The 27,412-nt window shown below is 46.2% G+C and overlaps 1 protein-coding gene across 1 annotated transcript in view; it reads right to left on the reverse strand.

Annotated features, from left to right (window-relative positions):
• Nucleotides 1–7,221: 7,221 nt before the first annotated feature.
• Nucleotides 7,222–27,412, reverse strand: part of SLC35A2 (solute carrier family 35 member A2) — a 163,128-nt gene continuing 142,937 nt past the window's right edge. The window contains exons 5-6 of the mRNA XM_029610348.1: nucleotides 17,619–18,103; nucleotides 7,222–7,367 (exon numbers count right to left, since the gene is read on the reverse strand). Coding sequence (XP_029466208.1) covers nucleotides 18,076–18,103 — 28 coding nt within the window. The 3' untranslated portion in view covers nucleotides 7,222–7,367; nucleotides 17,619–18,075. The remainder of the gene's footprint in view (nucleotides 7,368–17,618; nucleotides 18,104–27,412) is intronic.

Here is a 27,412-nt window from a genome sequence, read left to right on the forward strand (position 1 = left end):
GGTGGCAGAGAGTTTCTAAAGGGGGGAAAAGATGAGAAGAAAGCCTGGTAGTAACCAGTCCAGGATCTGACTACACGAAGGGTGATCAGTATGACCAAAGAATATCCAGAAGATTGCGCTCACTGCTTGCACTTTGTTCCTTGCGAGTTCATTGGTCTTTGTGAGTGGTGGGTGGCTTGGGGATTAAACTGACAGCGATGGTATGCTAGTTTGATACGGGTTTTAATGTGGTGGAATAAGCCTGGGTTAGCCATTTGGGAGGGGGTCTGCATTCCTCTGTGGGTTTGGATGCTGCCGTGCTACTATTACTCTCTGGGTGGGGGGAGGGCTGGAAGTTTCTCTCTTTGTGCTGCAGCTTGTGTTTGTTGGAGAGATTGAGCTGTTGCCAGCTTTCCTTGATTTTTCTGTTTTTAATATGATGTTAAGATTAAAGGTGGTTTCTGGAAATGTTAGGTTAAACTCCCCTTTGAAACGGCACTTGCTGTTCAAAGAAGCTAGCTTTTCTCATGCTTCCATTTTTTTTTCATCCAAAAAAACAACTCGAGGAAACGTGATGAGCGATTGATGAGTAATACATTTTTTCCGCACATGTTTTTTGCTTCTAATTTGGTTCATGCTAGGCATGGTACAGTGGGTATTCTGATCTCCAAGGATGTTACTTTTGATACTGTAGAGATGCATAGGGGATAGGGATAGGGATAGGGATAAGGAAGGCCTGAGCTTTTCTCTTTTAAATATTTGTTCAAGTTTAAGTTTATTTTGCACTCCTGTTTCATGTGAACCAGCATGATGGGACTATTGTCTTGAATGTTGGTATATAAAAAAACTTCAATAAATAAATAAATATCTATGGCCCCAGTACCAATAAGGGAGATGTTTTTGTAAATTTGGGTAAGACTTTTAAAGGTACTATGGAAGGCCATGTAGTGGTTGGTGGAGAATTTAATATCACAATTTCCCTTCATCTTGATAATTCCAAAATTATATTTAAATTTTTTATTTCATCTTGGTGGTTAATTGATGTCTGGAGACTGCATAATCCTTCTGGGAAGGATTCTACTTTTCATTCTAAGCCTCATGAAGCTTGTTTGCGAATAGATTTCTTTATAGTGAGCACATCTTCTTTGTCTGCTGTGCTTGGGGTGGATATAGGTCCTGTTACATGGGTGGACCATGCGCTTTAAGGTGAATGCTGGCTAAAATCGGGAGATGGGCACACATCTGGCACTTGCATGTGTCCACCCGATTTTGTAAGGCGGCCAGATACGCATCCAAGTGCCAATGTGCGAATGTCTCACATTGGAGGGGAAAAGGGGCGCGGAGTGGTCAGGGCATGGGCATTCTGGGCCGGGGCCAAGAGACGTGCGCACAAGCAGCTGTGCACCTGCGTAAATTTCCTTCTGCTATGGAACAGATATAATAGCTTTTGAAGAAAAGCATTTATAGGCATCTGTGAGGTGTTGGAGGGGTTTGGGGTAACTGGGGGGGGGGGGGGGGGGGGGAGGGAGTACAGGCTAAAGAACCAGGGAGGTTGGGAGGGCCTAGCAGAACACTGGGCAAACTGGTGGAGGAACTGGTGAAACTGGTCCTCGGCTGGATGCACGTCTGCTACAAAATACAGTAAGCTGGGCATCCGGAAACCGACTTACGCTGCTTAAAATGAGGCGGAGGCTACTTTAGAACATCAACACGTATGCGCGCGCATCTTATAAAATTGCCGCGTTTCTGGGTGCGAATGTGCGCCCGCGCGTCCTTTTGAAATAGAATGTATTTTCTCCTGTGGGAAAACAATTAAATAAGTTTGGGGGTTCTAGCAGAGAACTATGGCCATGCTGAAACTGATAAATTTCCCTATTTGCAAATTGGTAATCTTCGGTTGGAGAGAACGGTTAGGCAAGAGGAGTCTGCAAGGCATTCAGCTATAAAGGGGTGATTTCTAAACTCTGTTCTCTGCTGAATCCAGCACTGAGTAATAAGACCAGGTCTGTGAAAGAGTGGGAGGATAATACTGGAGGAAACCCAATGGGGCAGGTGCTGACAGCTAAAAGTTCTTTATCCACTGTAATAGTTGAAAATGGGTACAAGTTTATAGACTTTTGATACTTTGACGCCTGCCAAATTACCCAAAATGGATCCTCCAATCAACAACCCATTCTGGCATCTAGGCAGTAACGGGGACCACCTGTTCCCTTTATTTGGCGGGAATGTGGTTGTGTTCAGTCTTATTGGGATGGGGGTTATAAACTTAATGCAGCAGGTGTTTCATGTGGCTTTACCCAAGTTCCCTAAAATATTTTCACTTTCGCTGTTTTCCTTTTGATATTTCTAAGAAGAAATTAAAATTAGTACGGCAAATATTTATTTATTTATTTAGTCACTTTTCTATACCAGTATTAGTGTGAACATCATATCGGTTTACCTCAAACTGCAGATAGAAATTATATAAAATGGGGGGGGGGGGGGGGGGGGGGGGGGGGGGGGCTAGTGGAGGCTAAGAGAAAAACTGAATAAATAGTTAAAGGAGAGGCAGAAGGAGAGGAACAAAGGTTGCATAGTAAATAACATGATTATATCGTTACATCATTACATGATGTATAGTTGTAATCTGCCTTCCATGCTGGCTCTTAGCCATCTTGGGCATATTTTTTCTATGTGGGCAAATTTCATTGAATGTCATGTCTCCACCAGGTATTATTTTTAGATTTAGTAGTTTACGTATTGTGAAGGTAAAATTGTAAACTGCTTAGTATTGTCGATAAGTGGGCTGGAAGTATTTTAAATAAATAAATAACGGAATTTCATAAGGAATCACTGTCCAATGTTCTTAGTTTCTGGGAGTCGTATTTAAAGTGGAGGGATGAGCAAGCCCTAGGGGATTTTGCTGATTATGAGAGAGTTGGGTCAGCTTTGGGATTTTGGTAGCGTCTGTGGGGTGGGTTGGGAGAGGATGGGGGTGAGGGATTAGATAAACTATGAAACAGGATGAGCCATTTCCTCTCTACATGTTGCTGGGTTGATACTTGTTTTGCTGTGATTCAATAAAAATTGAATTAAAAAAAAAAGAAAAAAAAAAGAATCAGCCTGTACAGTGTATCCCCTTGGCTCTTCCAGTGTGGTCGGTGTCGATTCTGTAAATCATTCCCATATGGCCAGTAGGATCGTGGTAACACTAATGTCCTGAGTTTTTACAAATTGTTCTTGTGGTGGTGGGGGGGTGAGGTTGATTATGATTGTTGAATTTCATTATCAAAATTGTAGGACATCATAATGCTCTGGGCCCTGAGGCTTTAAATACCTAGCAATGCCTCTGATTACAGATCTTTGTTAAGATCAGATTTGTGCCTTTCAAGTGTCCAATGCTATTTTGGATAATAAAGATAATATTTCCCTATGCTGCAAAGTTTAAACACTGGGAAAATGTGCCCTGATAGAAGAATGTTTGCTTTCTCAGTTTTCCTCAAGTTAAGTCTGGTTTGCCTTATATGTTGGGAAGATTCCACCTGAAACAATGGCCTCCAGCATTAGGTTTTAAATTCTGGACTAAAATAAAGCCAGAGTCGGTTTGGCAAAAGGTGGCATGAATTGTGCTGATTTAGGGAGAAGGGGCTTGGTGGTTAGATCAATGGGCATGAGAACCAGAGAAACTAGGGTTCAAATATCACTTCGCCAACTGACACTCCTTGTCACTTTTTCGCCTCGGGGACTCACCTGCATTGCAAGCTCTTTGGGGAAGGGACTTATCACACAGGCTTACTAATAATTCTGTAAGCTGCCTAAAGCATTAGTTGGAAAGATGGGCTAAAACTGCAAAATGATTGTTAGGATTTCTTTCCCTCGTTTGCATGTCTCAGAGTTATTAGAAAGACCTCAGGAGGAGGTAGAAGCTTCACTTGTTCTGCATCTGGACAGAACCTGCAAGCTGCATTTGCTTTTTTAACACAGAAATTTCTCATTTTACGGTCAAAAAGTAAAAGGTGTTTCCTAACATCTCTAAAAAGCTACTCGATGTGCTCTGAGGAGGCTGTTGGAATTGTGACATCCGACGCGTATTAGGGCAGATGTTTCTCAATGTTCCTTGGAAGTCTATAGCGAGAGATTGGGGTAGCAAATTAATTTTTTTAGAACCTGATCATTTAAATTCTTTTCTTAGAGACGAGTCTCCTTGTTTCTTATAGGCCAGGCTGCCCGAGCCCTAGCTCGGTTATCCAAAATGATGCACTGTGATAACTGAAGTGTTGATTTTTTAAACAAATTTTTATGATGTAATTTTGTATTAATTTAATTGTTTATTGCTTCCCACCTTAGGTGACTTTATTAAGGCCGGAAAGGCATGTTATAAAAAGTATGAAATAAAAAAACTGCAAGTTTGTATTCAGGATTACTAATGCTGGGGGTTTGCACTAATGTCCTAGGGTATTATATTTTTCCTTTTGGATATACCTTTTGATCATTTTCCTTCTGGATGCCCTCTTCCCCCCCCCCCCCCCCAACACCTTTTTATGTACTTAAATAGAATAGTATAGTTTTTTGTTTGTTTTTTTTCCATTTGATGTTTACATGGAATTTATTGTGATAATTTTTCCTTTTCTGCATTTTTTTTTGGACAAGTATGAATATTGTTCCATAAACTGAAAGGAAAATGTGAAAAAGTGGACTTGGTGGCTCCGTGTCACTGCTAGGCACTTCAGTGTGGATGGTCCTGGCTTTGATTACCGAATTGGCCGAGGAGGTTGTGCAGGCAGGGTTCACAGCTCCTGGTGGGGGAGGGAGTCAAGGGAGACAGCTACTGGCAGCAGGCCTGGGTTTGTCACTAGCCAAACTAGGCCTATGTCTAGGGTGGCAGATATCTGGGGGGCGGCAGGCAGGTAAACAAAATTTCTTGCTTCACACAGTGAAAAGAAAAAAAGCAGCTTCTGCCACGGCCGCCCCTCTAACATTTGTCTGCCGTCAGAATCAGTGCTGTAACAAGAATAACTGCCCAGAGGTGTACTGAGGGGGAAGGGGGACAAATAACCCTGGGTGCCAGCCTGTAGGGAGTGCCGATGGCCAACATAGGTGTCTCCACAGGGAGGTCCCCCCCTGTGTCTGCCAGTGGACCCCATCCCACTGGCAGCCAAAAAAAAAAAAGGGAGAAAGGCCCATATGACCACCAGTGGACCTCATTCCACCAGCAGCAAAGAAGAGGACTGGGCAGCTGCTGGTGGACCTCATCCCACGGGCGGGGGGGGGGGGGGGGGGCAAGGAAAAGGCCTGTGCAGCTGCTGCTGAACCCAATCCACCGATGGTGAAAAAAGAAAAGGCTAGGCCCAAACAGGGAGCAGAAGAAGAGGGAGCTCATTCTGCTGCTCCTCCTTTGCCCTGTGGTATTCAAAACTTGTGGGGCTAGCACTTCCTTTATGCTGATCTTGCGGTGCATGTGAGGGAGGCTCATTGTTTTCACTGCATGAGGCAGGACATTTTTTTTCTCTGTTTGCCACCTTCCAAATATCTGCCGCCCTAGGCACAGGCCCCATGAATTTGGAATGCCATGGGGCTGGAATAGAGAAAGAGCAGCCACATGAGCTCTTGCAGGAATGGATTGGCTCCTCTCCAATAGGCACATGGTGGCTGCTGCAGCAGGGAAAGAGCAAGAGAGGGTCTGAGACTGCTGGCAAAAGAACGACCCTGCCTGCCTGTAAAAAAAGAGAGCTGGGAGCCTGCCTCAGATGTGAATGAATTAATGGGAGTGAATGAATGGGAGCCTGTGGGAGCGATAGCATGTGAGAGAGCCTGTGGGAGTGAGCGCTGGAGCTGGTATGGGAGCCTGTGGGAGTAAGGAAGCGTGTGTGTAGAAGTCTGAAGGAGTGAGAGCTGGTTTGTAGGAGTGAGGGAGTGTGGGAGACAGTGAGAGTATGCATATATATGTGTGTGTGTGGGGGGGGAGACAGTGAGAGGGTGGGGGGGGGGGGGGAGAGCTCGTATGTGTCTGTGGGGTGGATGTGAAAGCCTGCATGTGTGTGTAGGTGAGAGCTTGTGTGGGTGAGGGGGGTTTGTGTGAGATCCTCTGTGTGTATGTGTGTGAGAGGGTAACATTTATGGCTCCCCCCCAAATCCACAATAATCACTGGGTGGCTGTAAATCAAACAATCTCAGGTATAGAGAATGGGAGATTTTTTAAACCTTACTCATTTCTTTATTGGATGTTTGATGTGTCTGCTTTTTTAAATATTATATTGATGTTTTGGGAAATTTTTATAAACATTTTAATGGGGTTTTAATTATTGGATATTGTGTTCATTTGCTTTGAAATGTTTGTTCTTGTTATTAGTACAATTTTTTCCTCCCCCCCCCGTCCCCCCGACATCAGAGCTCGTGCCGGGAGAGAGCCAGGCGCCCCATTAGTGCGTGCCCGTGGGCACTAGGCCCGCCTGCCCGGCCACAAGAATAGCTTTATCGCTGTTCTATTTCTAGAACGCCATAATAGAGTCAAATTATGAATGCATTCTATATAGATATATCCCCTTTAGGTTATATCTATTTCTAGATCTGTTGTTTCATTTTAATTTCATTTCAATTTATGTTATGTATAACGTTTCCCTGTTCCTTACATGGGGGATGGGATCAATCTGGGAAAATCACAAGACGGCCCCATACCCAAAGGTTTGCCCAGCACCCCATAAGAGGTTAAAGTGGCCCTGAATGCATTGACTTCAGACTTCACTCTCATATCTGTATTGACAAATTCTTTATCATATGATGATCTCATTAACAGCTTCGCTGAGCAGAAAGCACGGCACAAGCACCTTTAGACATGGGCTAGCAGTAGGATACTTGTAGCAGAGAGCCGTCTATTTCCTTAAAGTTTGTTATTTCTTTTATTTCTGTTTTAAGTTGGTCAAGGTGGATTTCACTGGTAATGTCCTATCGTGGTGGGGGCAGGGTGACAAAACCCTCAGTCCAGCCCTGGCTGGCAGGATATAGGGGGCTCTTGACGCAGGGCTCTCGGAAGAGCCCTGCTGCATGGCTCTCGGGCTGGAGATTTGCTGCTGCAGTGCCCAGACTAGGCTTGACTGCAAAAGGGGAAAACATCCCGGGGAGGTTGAAGGCTTATGGCACCAGAATCCAATCAGTTCTGACTGAGCTGGAAAGAGAAAACATACACAGGCACAGAGTTAAAGTGACGCCCTCAAGGTCACAGACTGAGTTCGTGGCCGAAGAAAGCAATGAAACAGTAAAAGTGGCCTTCTTTTAAAGTTCCTACATTTTATTAGACTTTATAAATTAATAATATTTTTATAAAAACATAAAGGATTCAAGCAGTGAAACCGATGAAGTTCACAGCTAGCAGATTCCCTGAAGCTGTTCCTCATTACTCAAATTCACAAATCCTAGAAAAGTAAAAAAAAAAAAAAAAAAAAAGACAGAAACACTGTTAAAAAGGAATATATTTAATATATATTTTATGAGCTTAGAAAATATGGCTCGGACCTGGAAGTTTTTATGTACATGATGGGGTAGATTTTACAAGTTGCGTGCGCACATGCAGGTGTGTGCAGTTGCCGGCGCGCACACATGGATGCGCCAGTTTTATAATGTGCACGCCGGCGTGTGCATGTTATAAAAGCCAATGGCTGCGCACACATGCGTGCCAGATTTTATAATTTGCGTGCGTATGTGCAGGTGGCGTGCGCGGGGGGGGGGGGGGGTGAATTTATGCAAACTCTGCGCAGCGACACATTTGGGCCTTCCCCAGTTCCCTCCCAGTGCGCTCCAAATAAGAAGCAGACTGGGAGGGAACTTTCCTACGCCCTACCTAAACTCCCTCCCTCTTCCCCTCTCCTCCCCATCCTCTAAACCAGTGATGGCCAACCTTTTGCGCTCAGTGTGTCAAAATTCATTAAAAAAACCGAGCATAACTCGGGTGGTGTGTCACTTCTAGAAAAATCCATAATTTTGTGATATTTGTAGCTCTAATCAATAACAAAAAGTTATAATTTTAATATATGTTCTGTATTTATTAATAAAGCAAAAACAAATAATTCTTTACCTTACCTGCTTAGTGACTTTTTTGTTGCTGAATTTCATTGGCTAAATCTTCAATTAAAACACTCTCTCCCCCTCCACCCCCCCTCCCCCACAAACTCTTATACCCCTGGATTTTCTCATACACACTCATGCTCTCACACTCACTGGCTCCCTCACATACACACACACACACACACACACACACACACACACACACACACACACACACACACACACACACACAGGCACCAATTCATTCTCACACACACCCCCAGGCAAGCACCCATGCATTCACACACATACACCCCCAGGCAGAGTCCCATTCATACACATGCACACACTAAAGGCAGACCCCCTCTCTTTCTTTTGCCAGCAACCTCAGAGGCTCTCTCATTCCTCTGCTGCCACTGTCACTGCTGCCACATGGATATTGGGGAGGTGCCGATTCCTGCTACTGACACTGAAGCCCATTCTGCTGCCTCCTCTCTGCAGGCCCCGTGGGCTTCCATTTTCTCCATGCTGATCTCGTACATTGTGAGATCCATAGAGAAAGTGCTATTCTTGCACATTCCCAAAGATTACATGGGCCAATCACTAAAAAGTAATTTATTTTGTTTTTTACCTTTGCTGTCTGATCTTCATTTTCTAATTGGTTGGTCACAGGCTTTTTTTCCCCACCTTCCCTTTCTTAATTTTTTTGCCAGTTCCTTTTCTATTGTCTTTTTTTCTGCTTCTTTTCTCTCCATCTTCTTCCCTCAAACACACAGGTTCTCATTCTCACATGCATTTCTCTCTCTCACACACACACACACACAGGCTCTCACTGTCACATGCTGTGTCTCATACAATCATTCATACACTCAGTCTCTCACTGGCAAAGCTGTCTGACTCTCACACACCCAGGCTCTCTCTCACTCCCACATGCTGTCTTGCTCAAGCACAGGCTCTCACTGTCACATGCTGTCTCTCTCACACACACAGGCTCTCACATGCTGTCTCTGCAAACATTCAGGTCCTCACTCTCACACACAATCTCTCAACTCATCTCATACACACACACACACACACACACACCCTCTACAGACCCTCAGCCTCTCTCTCACCTCTGGGCCTCCTCTTCTCGGGCCGCTGCGACTTGGGATTCGCGGCTGCCCGTAAACGCAAGCGCTGCTCCTCTTCTGCACGTGCCAATGCTTCACCTCCTTCCAGCCCACGTGGCTCCGGCAACGTTTACTTCCAGGGCCGCACAGGCAGGAAGGAGGAGGAGCATCAGCGCGTTTAAACGTGATCTTTTTCTTCGGGCCGCGGCCCTGCCTATCTGCCTGTCGCTGCGCCCGGGGGCATTTGGGGGGGGGGATACTAAAAAACTAGTTTTAAAGGGTCGGCGCAGCCGATAAAAAAAAAAAAGGCTCGGCACAGCCGATTAAAAAAAAATTCCCGATATTCCACGAAACGCTGCGCGTGTCAGCAAAAAGTCTCGGTGTGTCATAGGTTAGCCATCACTGCCCTAAACCCTACCTTTCTTTTTTTGTTGTTGTTTTCTAACTTACTTCAGATCCTGAGCGCACGAGTCTTTGGGACAGTGTTGAATGGTGCTATCCCAGCCCAGCACTTGTGCGCGTACTGGGATTTACATGCGTGGCCGGGCGTCTTTGAAAATTCACGTGGCGCGCGCAAGGCCCAGCTACACGCATAAACCCCGGATTTTACGCGCACAGGTCTTTTAAAATCCGGCCGCAAGTGTCTACTGCCATCCACCTTTCAATGTTTTTTCTGAGTCCTCACATGCAATGAGAGTATACACTGTTGATATTTAGTATTGTTTAGGTTCAAAGTGTCCCTGTAACATGTCCTGCCATGAGATAGCAGGGACTGAGCAGAAGGGCTGAGGTTCCCCGTAACACATGCTGCCATGAGACAGCAGGGACTGTGCAGAAGGACTGAGTGTCCCCGTAACACATGCTGCCATGAGACAGCAGGGACTGTACAAGGACTGAGTGTCTCTGTGTAACACATCTTGCCATGAGATGGCCAGGACTTTGAGAAAAGACTGAGTATCCCTGTAACACATCCTGTCAACGAGACAGCAGGGACTGTGCAGAAAAGCTGTGTGCCAGTAACATATCTTGCCCTCAGTCAGCAAGGACTGTGGAAAAAGGCCGATCATACCTTAAATACCTATTTAAAGGCATTTGCTGGTTTCTAGTTCCTCTCTTTCTGTTGAGAAATGACACTGTAAACCGCAGAAACATTTGGGGAGAGGAATTAAAAAGCCAGGGATAGGTAAAGAAGAATGATCTCACAAGTTAACAGTTATCACATCTTAAGGTGCAAAAGCATAGGAAAATACTGTGTGCGCTTCCCATTTTGTTTCTGGCCTAGAAAAGAAAGGAATCAAAACACAAAGAACCGGAGCACTTGTTTTGTCTTAACAAACTATAAGCAACCAAAAAAACAAAGTATAAGAACTTTATCTACAAAGTGCTAGTGGCCGGATTACTGGCCGGATTACTGCTCCATTAACTTCACATTGTATGGCTCTCCAACATACTTTTGAACAGTTGAAAGTGTGTGTCCTAGAACAATTATCTCCCAATTGGAGAGGCGGGAATTTTAACAATCGTCTCCTACGAGCAGAACAGCGATGGATTCATCGTCTTAAAACCGTTGAACCGGATGGGCTGAATTCTGCATTAGAACTACAAGTTTTTCTCTTATTGATGAATCAATCTGACAAACACTCTCGATCTGTACTAAGTTGTTTTCTGATTAATTGGACAAATATAGCAAATGTTGCTTACCTGATGTAACAGGTGTTCTCACAGGACAGCAGGATGTTAGTCCTCACAAATGGGTGACATCGAGGATGGAGCCCACCACGGAAAACTTCTGTCAAAGTTTAAACAGAACTTTGACTGGCCCCTACTGGGCATGCCCAGCAAGGCACTGACCCTGCAGCCAGCAGGGGTCTCCCTTCAGTCTGATTTTCAAAGCTACAGGCAGTGCCTAGAAAGTAAAAATAAAACGAACCCAACACCGCGGGGAGGCGGGCGGGTTTCGTGAGGACTAACATCCTGCTGTCCTGTGAGAACACCTGTTACATCAGGTAAGCAACATTTGCTTTCTCACAGGACAAGCAGGATGGTTGTCCTCACAAATGGGTGAGTACCGAGCTGAGGATGTCCCGACTTGTACCAAATGTACCCAACGGTGTGCAGCAGGCACAATAAGTGAGGAGAAATTTGGGAAAGGGCATCCGCACCCAACCGGGTAGGTGGAAGGGTGTTGGTACATCAGGTTGGAAAAAGGTTACGCAAGACAGACTGGCCGAAGATGGAGTCCTGTCTTCCAGCCTTGTCCAAACAATAATGGGCTGCAAAGGTATGGCGAGAACTCCAGGTTGCAGCTTTGCAGATGTCAGGAAGCGGCACCGATCGAAGGTGTGCCACTGACGTCGCCATGGCCCTCACAGAGTGTGCTTTCACACGGTCTTGAAAAGGAATGCCAGCTTGCTCATAGCAAAAAGAAATGCAGTCCGCCAACCAGGAGGAAAGAGCCTGCTTACCCACAGGTTGTCCCAACTTATTAGGATGGAAAGAGACGAATAATTGAGTGCTCTTCCTATGGGAAACTGTACGGTCTAGGTAAAAAGCTAGAGCTCGTTTACAGTCTAGGGTATGCAGGGTCTGCTCTCCAGAGTTGGAGTGGGGCCTGGGAAAAAAGATAGGTAGTATGATGGATTGATTAATATGAAACTCAGAAACTACCTTAGGTAAAAATTTAGGGTGAGTGCGGAGTACCGCGCGGTCCTGCAGGAGCTTAGTGTAAGGCGGATAGGTAACTAGGGCCTGTAATTCACTAACCCTGCGAGCTGAAGTAATAGCCAAAAGGAATAACACTTTCCAAGTGAGATATTTAAAGTCACAGGAGTGCAGAGGTTCGAAAGGAGGTTTCATAAGACGACCAAGAACCAGGTTAAGGTCCCAGGATGGGGCCGGAGGACGCAAGGGCGGCTTTAGATGGAGCAAGCCCTTAAGAAAGCGTGTTACTAGGGGTTGTACTGAAATAGGATTACCCCCAATACCCTTATGGAAGGCGGCTACCGCACTGACATGCATTCTGATAGAAGAGGTTTTAAGACCTGATTCAGAGAGATGCCATAAATAGTCCAAGAATTTGGAGATTGGACAGGAAAGGGGATCAAGGGACTGAGAAGTGCACCATGATGTGTACCTTTTCCATTTGTATGAGTAAGACTTTCTTGTGGAAGGCTTTCGTGAAGCTATCAGGACCCGAGAAACGGAATCTGAAAGGTTGAAAGGCTGAAGGACTAACCTTTCAACATCCATGCCGTCAGGGACAAGACTTGGAGGTTGGGATGGAGGAGGCATCCGTCGTTTTGAGTGAGCAGATGCGGGTCCTTTCCCAGAGGAATGTGCCTGCGGATGGAGAGATCCTGGAGTATTGGAAACCATACTTGGCGTGGCCAGTAAGGTGCTATCAGGATCATGGTTCCTCCGTCCTGGCGTAGCTTCACGAGAGTCTTTGACACAAGAGGGAGTGGAGGGAATGCATAGAGCAGACCGGTTGTCCACTTGAGGGAGAATGCATCCCTCGGCCGAGAGTGCTGGCTCCGAATGAGAGAGCAGTAATCGTCCACTTTGTGGTTCTGAGGGGACGCAAAGAGGTCTATGCGGGGAGAACCCCACTTGTGAAACAGAGAGGTCGCTACCAGAGGATCGAGTGACCACTCGTGTGGTTGGAAGACACGGCTCAGCTGGTCTGCCAATACATTGTCTACTCCCGGCAGGTAAGTGGCCCTGAGGTACATGGAGTGAGAGAGGGCTTCCGCCCAGATCTGCGCAGCTTCCTGACACAGAAGGAAGGAGCCTGTGCCTCCCTGCTTGTTTATGTACCACATGGCCACTTGGTTGTCCGTCTGGATTAAGATTATCTGATGAAAGAGATGATCTTTGAAAGTGCGGAGCGCATAGCGGATTGCTCGAAGTTCCAGGAAATTGATCTGGTGTTCGGCTTCCTCTTTGGACCATAACCCTTGGGTTTGAAAGTCATCCACATGGGCTCCCCAACCGATGTGAGAAGCGTCGGTGGTTAGGATTACTTGCGGATCCGGTGGAAGAAAGGGTAAGCCCTGAAGGAGGTTGACCTGAGTCGTCCACCAGGTTAAGGATAGGCGTAGCGCTTGTGTGACTGTGACTATGGAGGACAGAGGCTGAAAAGCTTGAATCCATTGGTGTCGCAGAGTCCATTGTGTTACTCTCATGGCTAGTCGGGTCATGGGAGTGACTTGAACCGAGGATGCCATGTGCCCTAGGAGAATGAGGAACTGGCGAGCCGTGGCAGTGTTCTGAGACTGGAGCTGGCGAGCCAGGGACATTAGGGTGTGGACCCTCTGAAGAGGAAGGTAAGCCTTTGCCTGTAAGGTGTCCAAGTCTGCCCCAATGAAGGATAAGGTTTGAGACGGGACTAAGCAAGATTTCTCGTAATTGACGAGAAACCCTAAGGAAAGGAGTGTTTGAATTGTCAATTTTAGGGAGGATTGAGCTATCTGTTGGGTGGAGGCCCTGATTAGCCAATCGTCCAGGTATGGGTAGACGTGGACACCTTCCTTCCTTAGGAATGCTGCTACCACTACGAGACATTTGGTAAAGACTCGTGGGGCAGAAGCTAGACCGAAAGGGAGGACACGGTATTGATAATGGTCGTGGCCTACTAGAAACCGCAGATATTTGCGATGGGATTGTGTGATCGCAATGTGGGTATAAGCGTCCTTGAGGTCGAGAGAGCACAGCCAATCCCCTCTTTGTAGCAGAGGGAGCAGCGCGCCTAGGGTTACCATTTTGAACTTCTCTTTTTGAAGGTATTTGTTGAGGGCTCGAAGGTCCAAAATGGGACGTAGTCCCCCTGATTTCTTTGGTATTAGGAAGTATCTGGAATAGAATCCCTTGCCTCGTTGAGAGGGAGGAACGGGTTCTATAGCATTTGATTGCAGAAGAAGGGATACTTCCTGTTGCAGTTGAGCCAAATGGGTGGATAGACTCCACGCTTGAAGAGGCGGGAATCTGCCGGAAGAGTTATGAAGTTGAGGTGGTAACCCTGTGCGATAATTGTTAGCACCCACTGATCCGAGGTGATCTGCAACCAAGGTTGTAGAAAATGGTACAGTCGACCTCCTACAGGGATGTCCGGAAGAGGGGTTTGGCATGTGTTCCCTACAGGGGAGTCAAAGGCCAGCCGCAGGCCCAGGAGGAGGGGCTACAGTAGGCCTTTGCTTCCTAGGCTGACGCGGCTGAGGCCTAGTAGAGGGTCGAGCTGGACGAGGCCTGGCCGATGGAGGGTAATAACGGCGTGGTCGAAAGAATGACTTCTTAGAGTCTTTCTTTTGCGGTTGCTTGGAGGTCAGCTCAGGTGGGACAGATGAGAGTTGCTTCAACGTCTCATGGTGGTCTTTTAATTCCGCCACAATCTGCTGAATTTGCTCTCCAAACAAATTATCGCCTAAGCAGGGTAAATCAGCAAGACGATCCTGAACCTCTGGGCGAAGGTTGGATGATTTTAACCAAGCCCAACGTCTGGCTGAGATGGCTGTGGCTGAAACTTTTGTGGAAGCATCGAATATGTCGTAGGCAGTCCTAATCTCGTGCTTCCCTGCCTCAAATCCCTTGTGAAGAAGGGCTTGAAGCTGCGGTTGGTATTGGTCTGGCAACGTGTCAGCATAGTCTTGCATCTGCTTAAGGATGGCTCTGTTGTACTGAGTCATGTAAAGTTGATATGAAGCTATGCGTGAAATCAACATAGCTCCATGATAGACTTTCCGTCCAACACTATCTAGGAACTTATTGTCCCTGGTAGGTGGGGTAGAAGAGTGTGGCTTAAGACGCTTGGCCTTCTTCTGCGCGGACTCAACCACAACAGAGCGATGATCCAGTTGAGGTTTTTGGAAACCTGGTGCTGACTGGACAAGGTAGGTGGAGTCAGCTTTTTTGTTAACTGGGGACACTGATGAAGGAGATTCCCAGTTTTTCTTGAGCAGATCCAAAAACACCTGGTGTATAGGGATGGAAGCGATGATTTTTGGAGCATCCAGAAATTGAAGGAGTTCCATCATCTGGTGTCTGTCATCAGCTTCAGATTGTAGTTGAAAAGGTACAACTTCTGACATCTCTTTCACAAAATTAATGAAAGATAGATCCTCAGGAGGAGATCTTTTTCTACTCTCTGTAGGAGATGGTGGCGAAGGTAAATCTGTGTCAGAAGATGTATCATCATCATCACCCCAGGTATCGTAGGGATCAAGTGGGGCTTGTAGCCCTGATGGACCTGGCTGAGGCTCTGAAGGCATCGATGGAAACAGAGGTGGAATCGGTGCCGTAGGTGGAACCAGAAATGGCATCGATGGCTTCGGTGCTGCCGATGGAATCGGTGCCTGGCGTGGAATGGATGGAACCGAAGGATATATCGGTGGAGATATACCAGAAGGCACCGATGGAACCACCCCGGAAGGGGGAATCCGGAACGGTGTTTCTCCTGCCGATGAAAATCCAGTCGGAGACGGTGGTGTTGTCGATGGTACTGGAATCACCGATGGAAGGGCCGTCATGAGCGCCTCCATGCGGCTCAGTAGCGGTGCTAGCGCTTGTATCAACGGCTCGGTGGTCGGTTCCCTCCTCGGTGGCGAAGCCGGTGCCGGTGTCGGTGTCGGGGGCGGCACTGGAACCGGTGCCGGAGACGGTGCCGATGGAGGTTGCAATTTCTTCATCGCTTTCTCGATGGCCTCCTGGACCAGCCGGTCCAGTTCTGCCCGGAGACCAGGGGTAACCATACCCGGCTCGACGGGAGAGGGAGGCTGAGGCAGGGCCGGAGGGACCACCGTAACCGGTGGGATCACGGCCCCCGCACCCCGGGAGGGTGAGGGTTTCCTCGATGCCGGCGAACGAGACGTGGAGGGTGTCCGGTCTGTTCGCGGCTTCTTTGTCGGTGGCTCGGCTTGAGCAGAGGTCGATGGCTGTGGATCCTCGACAGGCCGAGACTTGTGCCGTCGATGGCGGTGCTTTTCCTTCCGATCCCCTCGCCCATCCGGGGAAGGGACGGGAGTCGACGGCCGAGAAGCGATCGATGGCGGACGGTCACCGAAGGGTTGACGATGATGGTACGACTTCGACGGTGCCGGTTCCGATGACGTCGATGCTATCGATGGCGTTGGGGTGGGTGCATGGAAGAGGAGCCCCATCTTCTCCATCCTGGCTTTGCGACCCTTGGGTGTCATTAAGGCACATTTGGTGCAAGTCAGGACATCATGCTCACTACCCAAACACATTACACAAACCCTGTGGGGGTCTGTGATGGACATAGTCCGGGTACAATCCGGACAACGGCGGAACCCCGTTGCCATGGCCTGAAGCCAAAATTTAGGCTGGGGATCGGTAAGTGCCAACAGGCCTCAAGGGCCAAAATCGACGGTAGTCGATGGAAAAAGGCAAAAAACTTACCGGGTTCCGTAAGATGACTAAAGATTTGTCATAAGGGAGACCCCTGAGGGGCAAATTTTCTTAGGAAATTAATTTCCAAATTCCTGTCAGGAACGTGGTTAGAGAGCTCCTTTCACCGCGTGGCGATTGCTGCGCGGAAAAAAGAAGACTGAAGGGAGACCCCTGCTGGCTGCAGGGTCAGTGCCTTGCTGGGCATGCCCAGTAGGGGCCAGTCAAAGTTCTGTTTAAACTTTGACAGAAGTTTTCCGTGGTGGGCTCCATCCTCGATGTCACCCATTTGTGAGGACAACCATCCTGCTTGTCCTGTGAGAAGCTCTATTACGATCATCCTATGATGACAGCTTCGTGATGATGTCATTACGTGAGCAAAAGCGCGGGCTTTTTAAAGGGCCAAGGCGTCCAAGGTTCTCCTGTCCCGTACAGCTGTAAAATTCTGTGAGACTATTGGGTCCAACAGAAAGGTTTGTGGTGCTACATTCAACATTAAGTTAAGTATCTATTTTGTATTTATCAGAGTTGATATTTTTGCGTGTGTCCTCTTGACTTTACAGCATCTGCCGCAACAAAGGATTTTGTGAAATTTGCTCCTGATGAAGCGATTTTGATCGCGAAACACCGGCCGTTGTCGGGTGTCATTTGGGACAGTGCGGGCTTTTTGATGCTTTTTTCAACTCAAAAACGGGATCTAGAGGATATTTAACAAGTTGCCTCTATTTAAAAACATATTTAAAAAACATTTATACAACATCACGCCGCACATGACAAGAAGTCCGGACGGCAAGTGGGCTCACTGCCGTCGTCTGGCTTGCTGATGCGGTTTTAAAATACAAAAATATATTCTTGTAAGAATCAGTTTCAAAATTGTTGTGGATACTAGCACTTTGTAGATAAAGTTCTTATACTTTGTTTTTTTGGTTGCTAGAAAAGAAAGGAACATGAAGCACATACATTTACAGAATAAATGGTTATGCAGCCAATATTCAAAATCAGTACTGAAGCAAGTTTTAGAGGTAGTTCTGGCATGCTGGGAGGAAGGCATTGGCACCAAGACTGGATACAGGCAGGATCTTTTGGTTTTGTTTTGGGTTTTTTTGCTAGACTAACCTGGTGTGTATTTGTAACTGAGCTTTTCTCACATGACCAAACTGAAGGGAGTTTAAATTTTGAAAGCTGGTCCGAAGCGCATCAGGTTCGTCCAATAGCCAATAGTCCCATCTTGTAACTTGTTTGCTCATGTTTATTTCTAAGCAATGTAAACCATCCATGGAGAGTCCCAGGACCTCAAGATGTTAAAAAAGAATTGCAAATGTATCCAGAGCCAGCTGCGTTTGTCCAGAACCTGCTCATCCTGTACAGTAGGTTGCAAAGCACATGCTTGTAACAGACAAGTCCAATGCTTGGTCCCCTTATTACGTATGGGCAGTCTCCGCGGATTCCGTCTCCTTTTACAGTCAGAAATGATGATGGGCCTCTTCTGGCACATGTTGATGGGCAGCGGCCCTTGCCTCACTGACAGAGGCACCCTGGCAGCGCCCTGCTGTTCTCCAAACCTGGCCTGCCCCTACGAGCCTTTCTCTTTGGAGGTGCTCCTATAACAGACAGAAGGTGAGAGAGAGAGAAACAAAGAGAAGTTGGATCAGCTGAGGCCCCTTATGTCACTGGGCAGAATGTCAGGGGTGGCACTTGCCGATGCAGGAGACTTGGGGCCCTGAAAGGTGCGGGGAGAAAAGTAGTGACTGTACCTGCTCTGCCATACGATTGCTGCAGGACTCCAGCACTCTTCCAGCCACATCTGCTCTTTTCTGACAGACTCGGTATTAAGCCCCTCCCCTTTTTTGTAATGTTTGTTCTCACAGGACAAGCAGGATGGTAGTCCTCACATATGGGTGACATCACAGGATGGAGCCCTGTACGGAAAACCTTTCTGTCAAAGTTTCTACGAAGCTTTGACTGACACTGGCACACTGAGTGCACTGAGCATGCTCAGCCTGCATTTATCCCTGTGAGCCACAGGTGTCTCCCTCAGTCTTCTTTTTTCCGCTCTGCAGTAAGCATAGAGGTTAGGAGCTCTTTTTAGAAATTCTAACACTTTTTCCACATGGAAACACTTAAAACTTTTACTTCACAAACACTTTTCCCTGCACGGGTCTCCCTTCGCGTACATTTATTCGACGCTCGGCGAGTACTTTGCCCTTTTTTTTCGGTCGGTTCCTGTCACCTCCCTGGCCTGCCAACCGACTGCGGCCTTCCCTCTCCCTATGTTTTCAGTTAGCTACACATAGCCTGCGCGTGTCCCTCTGTGACACTCTGGCTCGTTATTAGCGCTAGTGGGACAGGGACTTCCACGGTTTCCGCTGCCGCCAGGGCCCCTGTCGATTCAGGTCCTTCGATTTCCTCAGTACCCTCGCGCAGTCGATGCTCCCGTTGGTACCCCCTTCAGACCATCCTGGATTCTTAGATGCCATTGGTACCCCTCTCCCCGCGGTACACTGATGCCATCAGTCCCTGCATTGTTTCTATCAATGCCATCCATGTTTTTCATCCATGGCACTGATTTTTCCTTTGGTTTCATCGGTGCCATCATTGCCCAGGTCGATGCCACCGATGCCCAGGTCGATTCCATCGATGGGCATCGATGCCCAGGTCGATTCCATCAATGGGCATCGATGCCCAGGTCGATTCCATCATGCCATTGGTGCCCGAGTCGATCCAATCGATACAGTCGACGCCCGTGGTCATGCCACCGATGCCGTCGGCGCCCGCCTCCATACATCAATGCCCTTGATGCAGTCGTTTCCATAGGTGTCTTCAACGTTCCTATCGATGTGGTCATCGACTCCGTCGATGCCGGTATCATTTTTCCGATGCCAATGATGTTTTTTTGATTATTCGATACCACATCTTTCCCATAGATACCTACGCCAATGCCCTCAGTACTTCTGTCACTGTCATCATTGCTCTGGCTGAGTCATCGACGTTTTTTCATATATATTTTTGACGACACTCTCGAGGCCACTTTGGCCGCCATCGACACCGTCAATACCGACATAGCACCGCCACGTAATGCCCTCGCCTAAACACAGTGCTCCATTGCTTTGGGTTCTTATTAAAGCCCCGTAGTAGCCTACGACACTACATAGTGCCAGGAGCAATGCAGGCATGCTGACAGTCCATCATCAGTTGCCATCCAAGACAGCGAAGGCATCCATCTCGGCGCTGGGGAAAGACTGGGCCGAGCACCGTGGTATGCATCGTCACCGACACGGTGACCGTCTGCCACCGACGCCATCCAGTATATTGGTGCTATCCTTCTCGATGCTGGACAATGCTCAGGCCGAGCAACATCACCACTGCCATAGACACTGTTCCGCACAGTATTGGCAGTCCTTGGTGCTCCAGAAACACCGGAACGAGTTCTGAAGAATTCTGCACTGGCGACACGAGACATCGAGCCGCTGCGACAAGGGCCGGGTTCATGAGCTGTTAATTGGCTCCCCTGTTCCCGAGGCGTGCCCCACCAACATCGGTGGGGGATTGTAGCCCTCCACAAAATACTACCGTGGTAGCGCCAGCCACGCTCAGCCTGTCTCCTCTATACCTGCGCCACCATTCCAGGCATCAGAGTTGAGACGGGCGTCTACTCCCTTGATGATTCCTGAAGTCCACGGAGCCAGCAATCTGCACCGGCTTGTCCTTCTGCAATCCACGTTGGATGGTAAGTACCCGCTTCTGCGGCATTCCCATTGAGATGTGTTCTCTAATTCGAGCCACATGTTTCGAAAAGTTCTAGGTCATGTACCTTCCAAGAACAGTATTAGTGTCACATATCGCTATGCCAGCTATGTCAGCCACAATACCAGGAGAATCTCTCTATCATTTCTTTGGGATTGCATCAGGGCTTCCTCCCTTTTTCAGCAATGAGGCTCTATACTGATTAATGCTCTGGCTTCTGGTTTCTGCTTAGGAACCAAAGTTCCAGGTGCATTCGCTGATCTGCTAAACACGAGATCCAGCAAATTCTGCCTCAATTGCAAGTCCGCCTCGAAGCCTGACGACGGGTCTCGATGTCTCTTTGTACAGTACACAGAAATGCGGGTAAGACTTTACCGCTCACGCTCCCGTGGAAGCTTACATGGTATCCAGATTACATCAGCCCCTCCAGTTGGACACCTCCTGGTCTCCCAACTGGCCGGATATCAGAGTAGCCACCCCACCTTGTACCAAAGTTCCCAGTACACTCCCCCAGATGCTACAAAGCGCAGAGGTGGGGGGAAGGGGGGTTGGGGGATTTTAATTACATTATTCTTTCTTTCAACAGAAAGTAGTTACTCTCCGCTCATCTTGGACCTCAGAAATACCAACTTTCTTCAGAAGGCACAGGTAAAATGGTATCTCTCGTTACCATGCTTCCATATCGCAGTAAGTACATTACCTCTAATCTTTCTATGTGCTTCATGGTGAGTCAACAATATTACAATCCCAAGCTCTGCTGATTGCACCAGCTTCGGCAACTGGTGTATTCATTGAATCCCTATCGGTGACTGCTGTTTCTCTATGGAGTGCAACATCATTCACGCCTTCCTTGCATGCACAGCTGCATAACCACAGTCAGTACACGCAAGGAGCTCTAACTTCTTCATGACTCACTATACATTTACTACCTGGGATTACTATCACTGCCATAAATCCCTTATACAACACTTCTGGACACCACCGTCATAAAAACCTTCCTGTCCAGCATACACGCAGACATTCTAATAAATTCTTACATGTCCCTGCGTGCATTTTCCGTAATCTCAGCCCCTCAATTCTTCATTGTCGGGCCATGGGTTTTTTTCACTATGCACTTTCCTCATAGAAAACTGCTTTGAGTTAGATTCAGTGAAATTCCATTATCAGTGGGTCTAAGCTGTTCAACCGCTTTCGTCCCTCATCCATATTGCAGATCTAGAACCAAAACCTAGTCTGATTCTGCTCATGCTCACATTTACTCAGGGTTGTAAAGTTTAACCTAAAAGCTTCTCACTCCAATATGCATCTACTCCAGGCACAGTTTCACATGAACTTCCTGGAGCTTGTAGCCATGAGTTATACCCTTATGCCTTTCAATACTGCCTCTGCAACAAATCTTTGTGCATACAGACAGACAGCATAGGGACAATGTGCTTTCCAACGCACAACCTCTTTGCTGCTCTGCAAGGAAGCTGTGCAGCTCTATCCTTGGCCCTTGCTCACTCCATGTATCCTCGGGCCACTTATCTAAGAGATTTACTGAATGCACTAGCAGACCTTCTCCATGTAGGTTTCCATCCTCTCGAATGGTCTCGGACTACATGTGTAACGGGAAAGATCTTCTAATGCTGAGGTCAACCGAACTTGCCCTCTGTGTCCGAATCGAACCATACGGTGCACAGATTCTACTCCCTACACATGTTTCCAATGTGTTCCCATAGATGCCTTCCTTCCATCAAGGGCCTCTTAAATGTGTCTCTTCTGCTGCCTCTCATAGCCAGCACTCTTCTAATGTTGAACCGGGACGGGGTTTACTGTTCCTCAGACCCACGTCCTGGCCGAGACCAGTATGCTTCCCATACTTCTCAATCTATCACACCAGTAACCAATTCGCCTTCTCACCAGTCAGTCTCAAATCGTAGACTCACTGATGTTCTCAGGTATTGGTAGCGTCACAAAACCTTCCACATCTAAATCCTACCATTCAAAATGGCATGATTTACCACATGACGCATACAAAAGGGTATTTTCTTTTTCTACACCACTCTTTTCTCTTGCTCCCTCGGATTCTGCTCCCCAGACTTCCTCCACATACGTACACCTCTGTTCCAATTGGTGTATCGGTTGGGAGTGGGGATATCCGTTTTACGGTAAACCCCTTCTGAGTCAGCTTACCATGGATCATCCACTGATCAAGCCGCCTCTATTTTCACTAGTCACGGAATGGAACCTTTATCTTATCCTTATAAGTCTCATACGTTCTCCGTTCGAGCCTTTCCATTCCCTTCATTTCACAGTTTGACATGGGAAATTCTTTCCCTCATAAACGTCATTTCTGCCAACAGGGTCAGTGAATTACACACCTTGTTACATACTCATCCGACCTTGCATTCCTGCGTGACCGAGTGGTTTTACATATTCAACTTCATATCTTTCTTAAGGTAGATGTTGCATCTCATCTTACTCAGAATATATTCTGTCCATTTTTCCCCAACACCTCTCTCTCACCAAAGCAAGAGGGTTTTTTCCACTTCTTGCACAGTAATAGTGCACTTGCATTCTATCTAGATCGCACTACACTCCATAGGAATTCCACCTAACTCTTTCCTTCTGTGGCAAGAGTCAAGCTGCGAGTTCCAGTGGGCAAACAGACCTATTCCTCCTAATTGACGGTCTGTATCTCTTTTCTACCAACAAGCAAGCATTTCACTACAACACTGTGTGTAACCACACTCTGTTGCGGCCGTCCCAGCCTTAATAGCTTCCCCTCGGCCGCTGCTGCTTGTACATATTTATCAGGCTGCAACCTGGAGTTCTCTCCATAACTTTGCAGCCATTATTGCTTAGATACGACTAGCCGGCATGCTCCACGTTTGACCAGTCAGTCTACTCTTATTCTTTTTGGTTTTACTACCCAACATCCTTCCACCAACCCATTAAGGGTTTCAGGATGCCCTCCGTTCCAAATTCCACCCCCGTCATTGCGCCTTTCACGGCGTCTTTGGTGCGCTCTCGGGCATCCTCAGCTCAGTACTCACCCATATGTGAGGACTGCCATCCTGCTTGTCCTGTGAGAAAGCAAATGTTGCTTACCTGTAACAGGTATTCTCACAGGACAGCAGGATGTTAGTCCTCACGAAACCCACCCACCACCCCGCGGAGTTGGGTCCGTATACGTTTTTACTTTTATTTTAGTTTTGCTTGCGCTTTCAGCGCAAGCAAAACTACAGGTGAGCCACAGGTGTCTGAGGGACACCTGTGGCTCAGACACCTGTGGCTCACCTGTGGCTCACAGGGATAATTGCAGGCTGAGCATGCTCAGTGTGCCAGAGTCAGTCAAAGCTTTGTAGAAACTTTGACATAAAAGTTTTCCACACAGGGCTCCATCCTGTGATGTCACCCATATGTGAGGACTAACATCCTGCTGTCCTGTGAGAACACCTGTTACAGGTAAGCAACACTTTTCTTTTTATATTTGAGGAGATATAAAAAGCATTTGTACAAGGGTTGTTAAAGCTCTTCCTGCTTCAGCCAGTCTCACTGTGACAAAACTTAAGGAACTTGAGGGAGGGGGGCACTTCTGTGCTGTTCGCCACTTAAAAACCTCATCTGCTTGTATAAACTGTTTTGGGTTTTTTTTTTTAATATTCAGAATAACAGAAGATGAATCACTTAAAAAGAACCAATGTGTGGGCATCACACTGACACATAACACCACTTGCACTTTCTGCGCATTAGAAAAGATGATTAGGGTATGAGACATAGCTTTTTAGTTTGTATTAGTAGGATTAGTGAGTTCTGCCTCATAGTTGTGAGGGGAAAGATTGGGAAAACGGTTCAACTTGTATTTGTAAGCTGTACATCCCTTTACCACTGTTTGGTTGGAATGTATTCATATCTGCATATTTTATTTAATAAGCTTTACATTAAAAAAAAAAAAAGGAAAGATTATAGCTCCATCCTTCTCTTTGATTTGGAGCTGGTCAGACAGTATTATGTGAGAGTGTGGCATTAGAGGTGAACCTATTCCTATGGCCATGCCCCCTTATTTTCACAAATGTCATTCCCTAGGTTTGCTCTTAGGCTACTCCTATTATAGTCATGCTTTCCATCCATAAGTGCAATGAACCTAAAGACAATCCCAAAAAGCAGTTAACAAGATGCCTGAATTTTTTAAAGAACCTGGTTTTGTCAGGGATGACACATGGAAAAAGAAAGGATGGGGTCCTTCTCATGCTGATGAGCACAGCACCACCTTCTGACATTAGTAATTGCAAGAGAAGCTTTCAGAATTTTTACAACTAGATATCTTCTAAAAAATGAAATGAAAATCTGAATACAAAAAAAGGATTCTTTTTTTTTTTTGGCCTGATAGTTTCCTCCTTTATCTCTGGCCTAACAAATCAATCAGAAATAACGTCTCGTGGGCTACAGCATAAAGAATCTTCCCTCACAAGTAACTGGGGATTTTCCCCCCGATTTTATATTCACTCCCACCTCCCAAAGTCCAATTTTTTGTCATTTCATTCAATTTATAATCCACTTTTCAATACCCAAAATGAGGTGCAATGAATACATTTAAAGCACTGACAGTCCTTGGCCAGGGGCCTTAAATTTAGCCATTAGGTGGCGCTGTTGTGCAATGACCAATTCTCTCCTCGCCAGGATCTGTGAGCAATGCCTCCCCGGCTCTGGCCAACTCTGGGAGCAGAAGGCAGGCATCAACTCGAGGCCGGGTCTACCAACCCAGGGTAGCAGAACGAACCTGCACCCCTTTTAACACAGAGACATCCTTGAAGTGAAACTTCCTTCTCAAAGCCCAATCACTGCACAATTTATAAACTAGAGAAAAGACAAATCTCAGCATAAAGAAAATTTCTCTAGTTGGAAAGATATAAAATCTCTTACACTGTATAAAAACTCAGGGTGTCAGACTTCTTTGATTGAAAACGGTATTTGTCAAAATAAGTTATAAAAATAAATAAATAAATAAGTTAAATAAAATAAATAGTTCAAGGCAGACCTTATGTGGGTCTCAAGATTTTAAAATTGGCATCACTCACTTTCCAAAACTTCACAAAAGTGCCTCACATAGTTCCCTACGATGCCATTGCCCACATCTATCCAAGTGTTCGCCATTTTAAGTGTATTATTCGCTTCCAAAGATAAGCAAAACTTAAAAGTTAAAAAAAACCCCCCAAAAAACTTTTTTCACGGACCATTCAAAATTGATATTTGGGAGATCTGTGGTTCATTTCTTGAAATTTTTCTCATTTTTTCCATGTTAAGGTTTCACGAGAATGTGTTGACCAAAATAGTTGAGTGTTTATTTAAAGATTTGTCAAAAGAAAATGTCATAAAGAGTCAACATAGCATCGGGCTTGTCCTTTGTTTTTAAGATAATTATTTTTCCTTCTGCAAAGACCTTTATAACTGCTGGGAATTGCAATGCAAATCTGACTCTTTTTTGGAATAATTCTGAGCACACTGGAGTCACAAGTCTTCGGGTTTCAGATATCTTATTTGAAAAGTCATTGAAGAATAATCTTTTCCCTTCATACTCCAGGGAGTTCTTCTGTTTCTTATAAGCTTGCCTGCATTTTACTTTGTCCGCATAATTAAGTGTACAAGCGATCACGACTCTCAGTCTCACAGTATCAGATTTTTGAGGGCCAAGACGATGGACTCGCTCCACAGCGATGGGAAGCCAAACCTGAACAATGTGCCGCAGGTCTTGGTCTTTTATCTTCTCTGGCAAACTGATTATGCGAATATTCTTCCTATGAGCTCTAGTTTCCTGATCCTCTATGCAGTCAAGAAGAGCGGCATTTTCTTTTTTTTTTTTTTAAATCAGTTAACTGCCTCGAAGACTGCTCCAAAGATATATTTTGTGCTGAGATTCTATGATCTAAAGTTGAGATTTGTTCAGCCTTTTTCCCATGCCGTCCTTAATTTCATCTAAAGAGGACTGTAATTTATTCAAGCTATTTTCAATCATCGCCAAAATGCTGCAGGAAATTTCACGAATAAGGTCATCTTTCAGTTCCAGGAAGGACTGATCTACAGAAGCAGCCATCTTGTTTCCTTGCAGTTTGCTTCTTTCTCTAACTTTATGGGTGGCTTTAATAGACATCCCCGATGTTCATCCAAAGTTCAGGTCGGTTGAGGAGTATATCCTTAATAATATTTAGTAAGATTAGGCCCGATAGAGATCGTACTCATAAGAAACACTGTAGGCCCAAATGGAGCTCTTTCACCGAGACCTCTCAGCTTCACATCTTAGCCAGAAGTCCTTCAGCCTGGTTCTTCTCATGGAAATGTACAGCACAGCCTCTGCACCACCAGGCTGGCCTGTAAAAATGGGATATTCGTCATGTTGTTGAATTTTGGCCTGGGTGATCTGATATCTCATGCCTGACACTTTCCGAATAGTTTAAATAGCTGACTCCTTTCCTCAAGCCAATTTTTCACATCTACTCTAATTTTATTTCTTCTCATCACATTTCTTTAGTATAAACAAATGCACAACTTTTGTTACAACCATTCAGCCCTTATGCCTAATTGGTCTGTCATTTTGTTTTTAAAATCCATCTTCTTGGAGCTGGATTAGTGACAAGTGCTGCATGGTTCAACTCCCAGGCCAGGTCTCTATTCCCCAGACCAGCTAGGGCAGGTTCAGAAGCAATGTTCATATCTCCTGGAAGGGAGCCCTAGTCACAACTCAATGGCGACACCAAGCAGTTGGACTTAGTTGCAGGATTCTGGAGTGCACCCTGGTGCGTGACCCATGGCAGATGTTTGTTGAGGGGGAGATATAAAATAGAGGGAACCCACACCAGCGCGCCCAGGTACTTGAGAACATGAAGGCTCATGGCATTATAGTTCAATGGAGGCCAACCCTGTACTGGATGTTCAAATGAGCAGGAGGAAATAGCTGGGGCATCAATTAAGTCTCATCTGTGTGGTGACATTAATAAGTGTTAACTGATAATGAGCAGCATAGCAGCCCCTCAATCTGTAGAGCCATGGTGGTCAACAGATGATTGAAACAGGAGGTACTTTTAAAAACTTTTCAAAAAATCTATGGGAATCTTTAAAAAAATATTCATTCTAAACATTGTCAAAAATTTATATTATTGGTGACTGACTAAACAAAATGTATTTTC

The sequence above is a fragment of the Rhinatrema bivittatum genome, chromosome 1 (genome assembly GCF_901001135.1).
Source record: "Rhinatrema bivittatum chromosome 1, aRhiBiv1.1, whole genome shotgun sequence".
Lineage (NCBI taxonomy): Eukaryota > Metazoa > Chordata > Amphibia > Gymnophiona > Rhinatrematidae > Rhinatrema > Rhinatrema bivittatum.